Source organism: Pteropus vampyrus, unplaced genomic scaffold (assembly GCF_000151845.1).
Source record: "Pteropus vampyrus isolate Shadow unplaced genomic scaffold, Pvam_2.0 Scaffold10, whole genome shotgun sequence".
In the NCBI taxonomy this organism is placed as follows: domain Eukaryota; kingdom Metazoa; phylum Chordata; class Mammalia; order Chiroptera; family Pteropodidae; genus Pteropus; species Pteropus vampyrus.
Genome location: NW_011888791.1, coordinates 15,047,431 through 15,063,672, shown reverse-complemented (window position 1 = coordinate 15,063,672; position 16,242 = coordinate 15,047,431). Strand labels below are relative to the sequence as shown.

General features: G+C 36.5%; 1 protein-coding gene across 6 annotated transcripts in view; it reads left to right on the top strand.

Moving 5' to 3' along the window:
- KIAA0391 (KIAA0391 ortholog) overlaps nt 1-16,242 on the top strand; it is a 118,268-nt gene that overhangs the window by 76,635 nt on the left and 25,391 nt on the right. For 4 of the 6 annotated variants that reach the window (XM_023522348.1, XM_023522347.1, XM_023522349.1 and 1 more), the window contains exon 6: nt 12,034-12,114. The exons of the other annotated variants lie outside the window; for them this stretch is intronic. In XM_023522348.1, the coding sequence (XP_023378116.1) occupies nt 12,034-12,114 (81 nt within the window). The remainder of the gene's footprint in view (nt 1-12,033; nt 12,115-16,242) is intronic. 6 annotated transcript variants of the gene reach the window in all.

Below are 16,242 nucleotides of genomic sequence, written 5' to 3'. Positions count from 1 at the left end.
GGCATGAAGATGTTAGCCTATAGTATGCCAGACTTTTCATTTGTTATTTCCCACTGTAAAAAACACCATGATTCTTACATGTACTGTAGATGGCAGTACTTATATGGAAAATATAAGTTCATACAAGAGATTTGAGAATGATTAGCAGATAGAGACCTAAATGAGTAAGGTTCAATTGAAATGTTCTTTCTTTGTTAATTTTTCTCATTCACTGGATTTTTTTAAACATTCATAAACTTTCCTTTTCACTCATGATATTTCCGTTCAGGTTTCTTCCACCATCACCTTACCTCCCTCCCCACCTCACTTTTGTTTCAGAAATCACGTTATGTAACCATTTTATCTTTAGATGACAGTGATTGGAAACTAGGTGATTACGCACATGAAAGGATCCTGTGTAAAGTTCTGTGTATTTTTTCTCAAGCACGTAGAGTGCCAGATGGCATTGCTGTAGATTCTGATGGACCAGGGAAAGCACTGTTGTATATATATGTTTCAAAACCACTTTCATTACTAATCTACAGTCCCAGGGTCGATCGAGTCTATCTTTGTATGGAGGGGAGTGGCTCACTTAGGAATATGAAAAGTTCTCTCCTTCTCTGTAAACATTAGGAATTTTGCTGTGGGATTAATTTATAAATATTTATTCAGTACTAATTATATGCTAGGAACTGTACTGAGTAGACATCCTGCGTTCTATACATGAAAGGACATGTTATCTACTTTCAGACACCCCAAGTACAATAAAATGTGGTAATTCATATAATAGAGGCACGTAGAAGATACAGCAAGACATAAAACAAGAATAGATGGCTGTAGCAGATATTACAAATCAATCACAAAATACTTTACTTCCATGTCTGCTGGCCTCAAACTCCTTCACAACACAGCACTTGAGGAAGCTGCTATTGGTCAATGAAAAACGATATGCAAGAAGAGCCTGTTTCCTTTCCATAGCATAATGGAGAGAAGTACCTAAGAGTCTACCTAGAAGTGGTGTACATTATGCCACCAATTTTGTGGAGAAGGGGAAAGAAAACACTCACACACTTGTTTGATCATGTTTCTCTAGAAGGCTACCCAAGAAATGGATAGTATTGTTTGCCTCTGAGAAGAAGAGTTACATGGCTAGGGAATAGAGTGGGAGAGAGACTTCACTGAATACCCTTTGATTCCTTTTGGAGTTTGAACAATGTGAATTTGTTACACATATAAAAATAAAGTTAAAGTAAAGCTTTACTCCTTGATATATCACATTACCACATCTGAAGAGACTATACCAGTTGTCTTTTATTTTGTGAGTTGTGTAACCTACTAAACTTTTAAACATATACTGGATAGGATATTGCTAAGGATCACTTAAGTATCTATAACATTTTTTGTTTTGGTTACAGGGAACTTCCTGCTCTTTTTTTTCACAGCTCTTAACTAGTATATACTGATAAACATAGAGTGGCTGTGAGTGGGAGTGGTTCCTCTCAGAGAAGCCAACTGTAGATTTTTTTTATACAGCAAAGAGCTATGTGTTTTGTTTTTGTTTGGTTTTGTTGTTTTAATGGAAATTACAGATGGGATGTGCCAAATAACCATGGCAGAAAACAGACTGTGAACAGAAAAAAATATGGTTCAGTAAGTCCCTTTGCATTGCTCAGAATTTAGAGCAACTTGGCAGATTTTTTTGGCAAGATGAATTGTTTGTGATATATACCATTGGAAGAGTCATAATAGGACATAGAGAGATATCAGCTCTGTTGAAATATTTTTTTTGTAGCTAAAATTAAAAAAAAAAAAACTGTAAATGTGAAAAGAAATCCCATAGAGTCAGCCATAACCCATGCCCTTAGAAATTCTATATATATTTATAGATCATGTAAAGGTGATGTTGAGTTGTAAAGAAACAGAACTTTAGGTCTAATTAAAACCTAATAAATAGAACAGGGTGAAAATTAAGTATACATAAGGAAAAGTATGAGTTATCTATTTTATATAATGCATATTTGCTAAAGCACAAAATGGTCAATGGACATTAACTGGATAGTTCATCTTTATGTACTGTTTCTGTTAATTGGATAATAAAAACAGCTAACATGATAGCATATAACAGTTTACAGATCAGTTCTGCAGTATTAATCTCACTTGATCATGTGTTCAAGAATTTATTTTGGGGAGTGGGGTTCATATTATAATGAAAATCACATGTATGGTTATGGCCATGTAGATGCTTTCGATAGAAATAAAGCAATTGAGTGAACTTTTCTTGACATACTTAGCCTGTTAACTAAGAAGAAAATCTCTATACTAACATCGTCTTTCCACCACTTTTTATTACATAACTTTAGCTCGTCCAGAGCACAGTGAATTGGACTCAACAAGTCCAAACTGGTTCTCTCATCCCTTTCTCCTCCTCTTTCATAACAGGTAGGAATTCCATTCCAAGGTTCTGGATTTTTTGACTCACTTATCCTCTTTCAATTGTAAGGAATCCTGCTCTAACCTATACTATCTCTCTTGTCTGCTCTCAAACTTTAGTTTTCCCTTTTCCTTTCATTAATTCATTGATGATCTTAAGCACTAGGCCCTATTCTTTGTGCCAGGGATACAGCAGTGATCAAAACAGAAAACACTCTGTCCTAATGGAGCTCACATTTTTACTACATACCTACCATCGGCGCTGCTGTGGTGTATGACTCCACTGGGCACCTGTCAAGTCTGTATAAGTGGTGCTCCTAGAATTGTGCAGTGCACAGCTGTCTCACCTCTGTACAGTGCTCCTGTCTACAATGATTAATTTTTATTTTTGTCAAAATTAATTTCTTATAAAGTCAGTCGTCATATTCCAACAATTGCCAGAGTGCAACCCCTCCTTTAGGGAAAACATGCAGTGCTCTCCCATGAAGTGGAAGAGGATTTTGTGGAGAAACCAACCTTTATCTTTCTTCAGACTACCTGTGTTAAGCTACTCTAAAATTCACTTATTGCTTTTTTCTTTACCTTTAATAGTAGTAGAAAGATTTCTTTTCTTTGCCTTTGAAGAGTTCTCTAGTTTTTTTTCTCTAATTTTTTTTTTTCTTTGCTTGGCAAAACGTTGTGTTTTTCTTAAGTTTCTTTTCTCTCACAATGACCTCAGCATCTTTTTTTTTCTCCTGAGCAATGCAGTGGTTATTCCACCTTGATTTGTGGTCAGTAAATATGCATTTGGTAGGAAGTCTGTGCCTTGTATTTTGAAGACAACATTACATTTCATGTATTTATTAGGAAGAGAGATTTGGAAAAAGAATAGCATTGGATTCCATTATACCATTATCTTGCCTTGTGACCCTGCTCAGTTCTAAATTCTTTAAAGTTCAGATTTTTCTTCTGATCAAAATATGGAGCTGAAAATATTAGTAGTACTTACTACTCCACCCCACCCCTAACTTGGAAAATCTCTTTATATTTATCTAAGAATGGTATCATGTCAAGGCTCATTATTAGAATGAAATGTGTGTTTGAAGAGAGTAATTATTTGTGCATGCAGGGTTGGAAAAATTGAGAAGTATGTTTTCTTGCTCATCATTATAGTTAAAATCAGATGGAAAGGTTTAGAAATTATGCAATTAGGGAATGTTTTCTACCCACAAATTCCCTGGTTGTATGCTTCACATTCATTAACAATTAGGCCCAAGAATGCTTGGATTCAGATCTGCTTTGGAAACTAATTTTCCAAAATATTTTGTTTCTTACGTATTTGCTGACATGATCAACATCATCAGGTATCAACTCCACCAACAGCTTTCCTCCCTGAGATGGCCTTGTCTGCCCTTTGATCTTTTCCATATCCAGCCTCTTGAAACTTTATCTCTGTTGCAAATCTCCTTTTATAGACCAATGAGGGACCTCTATTTCAAATAATTTTTGGACATGTGCTAATCTTGTATAAGACATGAGAGCTCCTGCTCCCCTAGCCTTGCTTCTCACTTGGCTCTTTACTCGCTTCATCCTTTTTAAACTTCAAACATGGTTAATTCTCTCAAAGCCTTTCCTCTTTCAATTCTTGTTCCCTATTTTTAATATTTCATAACCAGGTGCCGTAACCCTGGGCAACTTAGCACACATCTTCACTGTCTAATTGGAATGACACTCTTCAACATTATCGGTGTCTTCTCAGGGGACGTGGGAGCTAATATTTATTGAGTACTTTCTGTGGACCAAGCAGAAGGTGCCTATGCTAGGCACTTCTATGTGCGACATCTCATTTAATTCCTTTTTTTTTTTTTTTGCTTTATTGAAATATAATAGACAATTAGTTGCTCATATTTACATTATACAATTCAATAAAGTTTTTTTCAGTTATAGTTGGCATACAATAATGTATTAGTTTCTGTTATATAGCATAGTGATTAGAGATCTGTATAACTCACAAAGTGATCACCCCACTAAATCTAGTATCTCTCTTCCCCTTACATATTTATTACAGCATTGTTAACTATTTTCCTTATATGACACTTTATATTTCCATGTCTACTTTGTAACTGTCCATTTGTACTCCTTAATCCTTTTGCCCTTTTTCAACCCCCAAACCTCCCTCCTATCTAGTAGCCCTCAAAATGTTCTTTTTATCTATCATTTTTGTTGTTGATTTTGCTCTTTAGACTCCACACGTACATGAAATCATGCAATATTTGTCTTTCTCTATCTAACTTACTTTATTCAGTGCAATGCCCTCTAGGTCCATTTGCCCAGGCTCCAATATTTCCTTCTTAAGGAAGAGGAAACCAAGTCTCAGAAAGGGTTAAATAACTTTTCTCATAGCTAATAAGTGGCAAAATCACAGGATTAACATATCTCATTCCAAAATCCATGTTCTTCTTTCTGTAATGCATTGTTCTTTCTTCATATTTCAACTTATTGGTCTGTTTATCTCCTTTCTTGAAATACCAGTCTAGGCTCTTTGTGACATACTTTTCAGGCTCTCCAATGCTTTAATCACTAACTCATAAACAGTTAACTTGTTCTAGTCTATCTCCTCATCTAAACTTCTCAAAATACTGGTATACAGTTTTTTTCTTGCTACCCATTTACTCATTGACCCCTAAACTGAATGAAAGTCTGGCTTAGCCCCCATCACTGCATTGAAACTGCTCTTGCTAAGGCCATCAGTAATTTCTTAGTTTCCAATTATAAAGGACATATTTGAGTCCTTGTCTTCATCTCTTTGGGTTGCTATATCAAAAATACCATAAACTGAGTGGCTTATAAACAACAGCCATTTATTTCTCACAGTTCTGGAGACTGAGAAGTCCAAGATTTGCTACAGATTTGGTACCTAGCGAGGACCCGATTCTTCATTCATAGGTGGTCATCTTTTCACTGTAACCTCACATGGCAGAAAATGGTGAGAAAGCTCTCTTGGGCTTCTTTTCTAAGGGTACCAGTCCTATTAGCGAGGGGCAGGAGTGTCTGTCCTTGTGATCTAATCCCCTCCCAGATGCCCTACTTCCATATACCATCAAATAGCATAGGTTTCAACATATGAATGGCGGTGGGAGGGCAGTGGTACATAAACATTCAGACTCTTTCTCTGGATTTAATAATTTATTATTATTTTCTTCTTGAAACTATGTCTTTGACTTCTGTGAGTCAAAATCTTATCCTTCTCATCATACTCTCTGACCATTCCTTGTCATCTCATTTATTTTTGAGCTCTCCTTCTTCTGCTTCCCCCTTAAATGCCTCAGTCCCTGAGGCTCTGCTTCAGGCCCCACCTTGGTTGATCTTATCCACTTTATACGCTGTCAAGTTCCAAATCTACACCTGTACTTCAAACTAAGTATGTCCAAAACTGCTCAGCACTTTTCTCCAGACCTGTGTACTATAAATGATACCACTGTTCTTTCAGCCATCCAACCCAGAAACCTGGGAGTGATTCGTGACTCCTTCACCATAACCCCCAAAATCAGTCATTCACCAAGTCTTGCCAACTTTTCTTCCTAATTACTTCTCAATCAATTGTCCTCTTTCTCTATTTCATAGCATCTGCTTAATTACCTATTACAATTTCCTAACTGGTTTCTCATCTCCAGTTTTGTTTCTTTTAAATCTACCCTATTTCATAGGCAAAAATAATCATATAACTTTCCAACTTAAATAGATTTACAATTCAACTGTAGATTTACATTTCATGTTTTGACCATGGTGATATCTGAATATATTAAAAGATTTGTTTTGATAACCTATGTGAGTTTTTTGTTAAATAGTTCCTTTTCCAATGTCTTTTTATATTCTTGAACTTTAAAATTAAATATAATATCTGCTCGTTAGGTGGAGCAAACAAAACTCTATAAGGCATATTTTATTTTTATTAACATCTTATTTTTCTATCTTGTTTTATATGAAGAGACAGAAACTAAAGCATCGTAAGCTCTGTTAAAGTTGGACACCATGCTTGAGGAACCCTAAAAGTAAGCAATTAAATTCCCATTTTATAAATGAGGGAACTGAGATGCAGTTAGGTAACTTCTCAGTGATCATAAATACGAGTAACAGATCTAGAACTCAAATAGCAATCTGATTCCAAAGTCTGTGGTCTTCCCACTGTGCCACACTACTATGCCCTGTGGTATGTAGTTGTAATTTCCAAACTCATATATCTAGTCCTCCTTTCACCAGGTAGTTCTCTGAATTTGTTCACACCTGCAGGTTAAGACAGCCTACCAATCTCAGAAATTGGGGTGGATAGGAAAATGACGTGAAGAAAGCAACATTGTAGAAAAAGTAACCTGACAGTGGCCTAAGAGAAACTTGGTTAGAAAATCAATCAGGAGACCCGATGGCATCTGAACTAAGGTGATGACAGTGAAACTAAGAAAGAAGAAATCAATGTGCGTAAGGCAAGGAATTAAAGTAAAGTATCTTTGAAGATCTATGTCAACTCTCTTTTCATGAAAACATTTTAATTCTCTAAATTTTAATCTTTTACGGTATGTCAAAACTATATATAAATGTACTACATTTTTGTGCCTTCATAGCATAACAATAGCAATGTTTTGTCTTTTACAGCTTACTGAACACTTTCATAGATATATGATTTTATCCTCATGTATCCCTATGGATTAAATAGTTGTATTTTTGTCACTTTACATATGAGGAAACTGGCCTAGAAGCTAAGTGACTTGCCCAGAGGTGACAGCTCTCTAGCAATACACTAAATCCACATCTTGTGCTTTTTCCAGAGATGTTCTGCTTCCCTGAAAATAAATAGTAATTTTTCAAAATTTGGAGCCCCTTTTCTTCTCAGCATTTAAATGCCCCCTTGGCAGCATATTGAGTTGGTTCTATCAGGCAATGAGTAGTTGAAGAACAAGAATAGACTACATGATTTATAGTATGGACTGAATAATGTACCCCCCAAAATTCATATATTGAAGCCCTGACCCCAAATGTGATGGCATTTGGAAATGGGCCTTTGGAAGATGATTATGTTTAGATGAGGTCATGGGGTGGGGCCCTCATGATGGGATTAGTGTCTTTATAAGAAGAGGAAGAGATACAGAATTCTGTCTGCCATGTGAAGACACAGTGAGAAGGCAGCCATCTATAAGCCAAAAGAGAGCTCTCACCAAAATCTGACCATGCTTTCACCGATCTTGGACTTTCAGCTTCCAGAACTGTAAGAAATAAATTTCTGTAAGATATGGTATTTTGTTACGGCAGCGTGAGCTGACTAAGACAGTTCATAAAATTATTTTTTTGTGATAACTCCCAAGTGTAAAATATTTTAGAATTAGATTCCTAGTCTGTATCTTACAAACAGGATTCTTGGTTCCTTAGACAGGTGACAGATACATGACACATTATTTCTTCTGCATTTTGTACGTTGCCTATTAGCAGTATGTAAATGCAACCATACCAGAGTCATGCCAACTTAATGGCATGTCACACTGAAACAAGTTCCCCACTCACACGAATTGTCTGCCTTGTCCAACTAAAGAAAAGCAAGGGTCTTCTGCTCTGACTTCTATAAAAAGAATATTAGAAAAGTTTTTAAAACAGAGTGCTTGATAGGATTATTGTATAGACCAGTATAGAGTTGGTGGTTCATAAATTATTTCACGACCACCATAGTTACTACTCAAACAATTTCCTTGCATTCTGCACATACACATTCTAATTTTAGCATCCTTTAAAAATATTGTGGCTACTACTTCCTGGGTAGTGGTCAACTTTCAAACCATTCTTTCCTTTGTTTTCAAACTTACCCAGGGGGGTTTTCTCGGTTTACCTGTTTGTATTTTGGAAAATTATTCCTTTGAAAACAGGTTATTTTCTTTGCTTGTTTATTGCTATTCTTGGATATTTTTGTGTGCATTCACTCATGCATGCACACATTTGTCTGTGTGTGTGTGTCTATAATCACAGACATTTCCTAGGCAACCGATTGTGTTTTGAGACAGCCAATAATCTTAGGGACAGCTGTGGTGCCACGTACCTTTTAGGGGTATCATTTTTCCTATGCTGTACTACATATACAGGTGTTAGAGGAGAAACCAAAATTAAGTTCAAGTGTCCTTGAGCAGGCATAGAATCCGACTGATCCCCTCGCTTTTTGACTCTTTAACATGTCAGAAGGTCTTAGTAATTTTCTATTAGATTATTCTTTAAAATTAATATCTTCACCTACAATTAATATCTTCACCTATGGCATAAACATATTTTGATGAAATCTTAAAATCTCACTTCTAGGATAGGTGTATATTTACAAAATAAAGAGCCTTGGAAAGTATATTTCTATATTTGATTTTTCTTAATTGGGAACATTTCAAAAATCTTTTATTTTCTTCAAAAATATTGAAAATTATGGCTGTATCATTAATGCAAGAAATTTTTTATATTTAAATTTTTAAATTAAGTTTATTGGGGTAACATTGGTTAATACAATTATATAATTTTCAGGTGTACATTATAATTTGACATCTGTATATTCTATTGTGTGTTTACCACCCAAAGTCCAGTTTCCTTCAGCTACCATTTATTTGATCCCCTTTACCCACTTCACCCACCCCCTACCTCCCTATATTTGACCCCCTTTAACCCTCCTCCCCACACACCCTACCTTCTAGTCTATAGTCCATGTCTATCTGTTGTAACCACTAGTCTATAGTCCATGTCCATCTGTTTATTTGTCCTGTTCATTTGTTGCTTTAGGTTTATATCTTACATATTAGTGATACCTTGTGATTTTCAACTTTTTCAATCTGGCTTATTTCGCTTAGCATGATTATCTCGAGGTCCATCCATGTTGTCACAAATGGCAGTATTTCATCTCTTCTTATGGCTGAGTAATATTCCATTATATATATGTACCACAGCTTCTTTAGCCAGTCATCTATCATAGGACACTTCAGTTGCTTCCATGTCCTGGCCACTGTGAATAATGCTGCTATGAACATCGGTGTGCAAACATCTTTTTGGATATGGGTTTTCAAGTCTTTGGAGTAAATACCTAGTAGAGGGATTGCTGGATCATATGGTAGATCAATTCTTAGGTTTTTGAGGAACCTCCATACTGTTTTCCATAGTGGCTGTACCAATTTGCATTCCTACCAGCAGTATATGAGGGTTCCTTTTTCTCCGCATCCTCTCCAACATTTGTTATTACTTGTCCTGTTGATGATAGCTATTCTAACAGGTATGAGATGGTGTCTCATTGTGGTTTTGATTTGTATTTCCCTAACAGCTAGTGATGTTGAGCATCTTTTCAAATATTTTTTGGCCATTTGTATGTCCTCTAGGGAGAAGTGTCCGTTCAGGTCCTCTGCCCATTTTTTTGATTGGATAATTTTGTTGTTGTTGTTATTATTGAGTCGTATGAGTTCTTTGTATATTTTGGATATTAGGCCCTTATCGGAGGTGTTGCTTGTAAATATATTTTCCCATTCGGATGGGTGTCTCTTTACCTTGTTGATGATTTCTTTTTAGTTTGATGTAGTCTCATTCATTTATTTTAGCTTTTACTTCCCTTGCTTTTGAGATCAAGTTCATAAAATCCTCTTTAAGTGCAAGGTCCTTGAGTTTAGTTTCTATGTTTTCTTCTGTGCATTTTATTGATTCTGGTCTTATATACAGGTCCTTAATCAATTTTGAGTTAATTTTGGTATATGATGATAGACAACAGTCTAGTTTCATTCTTTTACAGGTGGCTTTCCAGTTTTCTCAGCACCATTTATTGAAGAGGCTTTCCTTTTTCCACCCTATGTTTTTGGCTTTTTTGTCGAAAATTATTTGCCCATATAAATATGAGTTTATTTCTGGACCCTCGATTCTGTTCCACTGGTCCGTGTGTCTGTTTTGCTGCCAATACCATGCCATTTTGATTACTGTCCCTTTGTAGTATAATTTGAAGTCAGGCAGAGTGATGCCTCCAGCCTCATTCTTTTTTCTCAGGATGACTTTGGCAATTCGGGGTCTTTTGTGCTTCCATACAAATCTGATGATTTTTTGTTGCCAATAAATTTTTAATTTAAAGACCTCATATACTTGGGTTTTTTGGTTTGGGTTTTATTGTTGTTGTTGTTGTTGTTGTTGTTTTGACATGTGTCGGTGTGAAGGTATTTTATATTGAATGAAAATAAAGGCAGACTTTGACCTCCCATGCCTCATTCTTCTCTTTTGTTAAATCCCTACTCAGAGGAATCCTTAGGAAAGGGTTGGCCCCAAAGGGATCTGGATCAAAATTCTGGCTCAGTCACTTACTAGCTAGGTCACCTTGGGCAAATAACTTCATACTCAGACATTTCAGAGTTAACACTCTGAAACCACATTTTCTATTTCCTCTTTACTCAGACTTGTTCTTCTTGCTGTATCCCCTATTTCAGGAGTCCCCAGCCTCTCAGCTGCGAACCAGTACTGGTCCGTGGCCTGTTAGGAACCAGGCCGCACAGCAGGAAGTGAGTAGCAGGTGAGCGAGCGAAGCTTCATCTGTATTTGCAGCCGCTCCCCGGCACTAGCATCACCGCCTCAGCTACACCTCAGATTCTCATAGGAGCGCCAGTCCCTGGTGCCATAACGTTGGGGACCATTGCTCTATTTGATTTGCTGGTACCACTTAACCATCCAGTTATCTGACAGCAAGTTGAGATTATTTCTTCCTTCTTGTTCTCACATTCACTAAGTCAACAAATCTTGCCAATATTGCCTTTTAAATCAATCTCTCTAGTCCTGCACTGTCTAATATGGTAGCCACTAGGCAGTGGGACCGTTGAGCACTCAATATGTGGCTAATGAAATTGAGACGAATTGTAAGTGTGCAACATAAACAGAATTTCAAAGGCTTAACATAAAAAAGGGATAGAAACTATCCCATTAATTTTTATATCTGAGTTTACCATGTGTGCTGTTGTTCACCAGTTTTATTGGGATACAATTGTCGAAATGATATTTTTGATATAGTGTGTTAAGTAAAATATGATTTATGTCATGTGTTTCTTTTTGTTTTTTAAATATGGTTACATTTGTGGATTGTGTTATGTTTCTCTTGGACAGCACTGCTCTTGTCTGTCTTGTCCTCTCTATTTTATTCAGACTCTTAATCTTTAACTGTTGCCGAAGTCTAATTAAATTAACCTCCCTTCATTCTGAACTCAGTGAGAATGCTCTTTCTGAGATAAACATCTGAAAGTGTCATTACCCTGCTACTACGGCCCTTGAGAAGCTTCTCGTCACATAAACCTAAGGTCCTGTATACAGTGCACAGTCTTAATTATCTGACCCCTACGTACCTCTCAGCTTGTCTTCCACCTTCTCAGTTCTTCCTTTCTCCCACCTTGCACTGTACACTCCACTGATTCTCAAATTCCTGTTCTCTCCTAAAAATACCATGCTGTTTCATTAATCTGTGCCTTTGCATTTGCTGAGTCTGCGATCTAGAATTCTCTTCCCTACATCATCCCCCATCTGACCGGAGAGTTCTATTTTAGCTTTCAAAACTTTCCATAGGCCCCACTTTTCTCTCTCCTTTGTAGAGGTTCTACCAACACGTTGCATTTACTCCTACAGGGCTCTAAGTTCCAGGAGGTCAGGAACCATGTCTTGTTCATCTTTATGTCCAGTTCTGCTGAGGACAGTACCTGGATTAGAGTAGGTACATTAATTTGGTAAATTTTCATATTAGTTGTATTATATTAGAATTATATATCACAGTGATTTGTTTATATGTTTTCCTACGATGGAGTGAACTCTTTGAAGAAAAGAAGTGAATCTTGTTGATAGAAAAATGTATATATTCCAACACCTCAAGTAGTGCCTGTCATAGAGTGGACACCAAAATAAATAATTGTTGAGTAGGATAAATTCGGGCTGAACCTACTCTGTGAATCTGCTGATTTTTGGATTGCCCTTAAGGCTCAATCATTCAGTGGGTTGCTGCCTTTGAAAAATCTCTAGGAATCTTTTTTTATCTTTGGTTTTTGAGATTACCGTGCATACTGTTGTTGCTGGTTCCCCACCTCTCAGTTTTATTTAGATATAATTGACATATAATATTGTATAAGTTTGAGATGTGCAACATAATGATTTGATATATGTATATATTGTGAAATGATTACCACACTAAGTTTAACATATCCATCACCTCAAATTGTTAGTCTTTTTCTTATGATGAGAACTTTTAAGATCTACTCTTAGCAACTTTCAAATATACAATACAGTATTAATTATCTATAATCACTATGCTGTACATTACATCCCCAGAGCTTATCTCAAGTTTGTACCTTTTGACCATCTCTACCCATTTTCACCACCTGTTGTTATTTTTTAACTTTTAGATGTTTTTCTTCCTTTACAACAGTAGTATACATATTTACTGAGAAAAAGTCAAATAACATCAAATAATACAAATTGATAACAGTTTAGTGTGTATCTTTCAAGAATATTTTCACACATACAGACATAATTATTTTATACAGAAATGCTATCATTAAACATAATTTTCCTAAAATTTGCATTTTCCTTAATATATATATTTCCAAGTACAAAGTTTTGAAAGCGTCTCAACAGTTATATTAGAGCCATGTTCCATATTGTGACTTTGTTCCTGGCCTAGGTAGAGTACTGTGCTCACCTGACTTGTTTTACAATCCAGCAGTCTCTCCTCACACTACTTGAGGAGGAGAAAGAGTTCCTGCCCCCAGAGGTCGAAGGTATGGACCTGCCGCAAATATAAAATGTCTTTGGAGTCTTTTTTTATTTTATCTTAAAAGTTAGTACAGATCTTGCATTTAAAGATATCACAGCATCTCTGAGTTTGTTTTCAAAATGAAAACATGGAGATTCTTCTAAAAAATAAAACCTGGGGTAAAATTGTCACTCCAGGAGGATGTGCCTTGCTTATTCTGTGACTTCAAGTACCCCCAACATATTGCCTAGTACGGCTGTGTATATTCCAGCCAGTGTGAGAAACATAGTATTAGGCTTTCAAACAAAAGTACCTAGAGATTTCCCTCAACTCACTTAGGAAGGAGGCTTCTGGAAAAACCATAGTCACATTTAGCTGTACAATAAGGGGCAGGATTAAGGAGATATTTTGACAAGAAAGGAGTTAGGATTGAGAGTTATATAGTAAAAGAGGATTACTGATTAAAAGCCTAGGTTTGAGGTTAGAAGAATTTAGGTTTTAAACCTACCTCTGCCGTTTACCGGTCTGTGACCCTGAGGTAATTCCTAAACCTTACTGAGCCTCGGTTACCTCATATGTAAAAGGGCATTAGGAATTGGGTGGTAATAATGGTGCCAAATTCATAGAGTGTCTGAGAGGATGAAGTCGATGTTTTTAAAAACATTTTAAATGCTTCTGGCACATCATAATTTCTCAGTAAATCATAGCTAAGGAGGAAAAAGTAGACAATTCTTCTTTGTGGTTTAAGTGAATTTTTAGTCTATATACCTGAAAAAAGCCTCAAAACAGCTCTTCTACCAAGAGCCAACTCAGTCCACCCATGTCTTTTCCTTGATGAGAAAAGAATAGTGAATACATTTGTCTTATTTTATATCTAGTTCCTCCTCTCATATCGCTCCCTCAAATCACATCCCCATTATTGCTTCCTGTCATTTCCAGTTTCAGTGTCTCCATTTCTGCTAAGAAAAGCAGAAGTGAGGGAAATGAGAGGGTTTGGGGATTTCTAAAAACTATTCCTAAGTCCTCATTGTTACATGAAAGTAAACTATAGTTATGTGAGTATAGTATTTGCCAGACTGTTTCTCTGGAAAATGCAAAGGAATTTCCCAATAAGAATCTTACATTTTAATCTTTTAGAGGACAGGTATTATTGTATTGAGCATAGACAATATGAGTTACACAGTTATGAGAGTTCTCTACGTTTGAGAAATTCTCTGTTGTGTGTTTTTTTTTTTTCACTCTGTATTTTGTATATGGGGAAACTTAGGCTCTTAACTTGCCTCAAGGGCTCAAGGTATATTGCTGAGCCTACACTGTCAGGTTTAAACATATGAGCTTGCTATTTTTGTACCTCAAAAATGGTAGAATATTGGCAACTTGATATTGTTTGTAATACAAAGCCTGTGTGTGTATGTGTAAAATGCATCACATATAAAGACTTTCGATGTAAGTGTATAATGTAAAGAGTAATAGTAAAACTAATACCCCTGTACCTACCAGTCAGGTTCCTCCTGTCTAACCTTTAATCTCACTTCCTCCCCTCTCCAGCCAGGTAGCATCACCTTGACTATAGTGTAAATAAATAGGTGAACAGAGTCTTTGGTTCATGATCTGGCATAAACTTCTTTGAAAGCTTATAGGAGAAGCTTTCTTGGGAAGTCTGGGTTCAAGGTCATGCATGAGTCTTAGGAAACAGGGTTTACCACAGCAAGGCATCTGGCAGAGCTATAGTTTGGTCCAGGTGCACGTCATTAGACAGAAATATGGTCTGTTTACTGCCTCTAAACTCACCATGGATTTCCTCCAGCTTTCAAGAGTAGGTCAAAGCAAAAATTTCTTGTACTTTCAGTAAAATGGAAGTCTTCACTGATCTAGACGGCAGAACATAGAGGGGAGTATAGTAACTCTAGCTCTAGTTAAGACAAGCCAAGTACAAGCTCACACGGGCATTCAATGCTCAGGTTAAAATGATAGTGTGATGGAAGTGGGGATCATGGTGATGACTAACCCCAGTGTGATTATCTCGAAGTCACTCTCCAATCTGGACTAATCGCCCTCTGTATCTGATACACAGCCATCATCCTGGAATCTCTCTTCACCATCTTCCTGTAATTCCCATTGCCTCTTTCCTGTATTGGGTTTCCTGTTTCCTGTCTTCTTCTTTCTCGGGTTAGTCTCTTTAGTAGAAAACATTCTCCAGGAACTACTTAAGGAAAGATGCATGGGAAGTAAAATTTTTGAGAGTTTCCTTGTCTGAAAATGTCTTTATCTTATTCTTATACATGATAGAGTGGCTGAAAATAGATCTCTAGGTTAGAGATAATAATCTTCCAAATTTTTGAAGATGGTGCTTCATATTTTCAGTGCTACCCTCAAAGTCTGAAGACATTCTGACTTCTGATCTTTTCTATGTTAACTGCTTTTTTTCTTTCTCTCTGGAAACTTTTGGAATCATCTGTCTCTAGCTTTCAAAATTTTTACAGTAGCATGGGTTGGTATGGTCTGTTTGCTATCCATTGAGTTGGATATGTAATGGACTATTTCATTCTAGAAACTCATATCTTTTTTTTGGCGGGGAGGGGGAAGGTGTTCTTTGGTTATTTCATTGATGACGCCTCCGTCTCTGTTTTCCTTTTTCTCTCTTTCTGTTTTATTCAGATGACAGATCTCCCAAACTGGTCCTCTAAATTTCTTATTTTTTATCTCTTCACTCCTTTCCTGGGCAGCCTCCTCTTGCTACCCTTTTATTCATTCTTTTTCTTCATTATTACAGTCATGTTTTAATTCTCAAGAGCTCTTCTTTATTCTCTTCATTTAAAGGATTTTAATGAGAGGTTTTTGCATGATTTTTGCCTTCTCCATTTATAGTCTTTGTTTTTTCAGTTTTTTGTTTTCCTTATTTATTTTAGACTCTTCCATTTCATAGGCTCTCCACAGCTGTCTGGTAATTCTTTGCTCTCTGCTTCTGTTTGAACATGATCTAAAGAGCTCTGCGTGTGTAGGTGGAGTTTGTTGACTGTTGACCTGTGGTGGGGAGATCTGGCAAGGGCATTTGTTGGGGAATTCCCAGTAATTAGAATCTTTAGGATTTT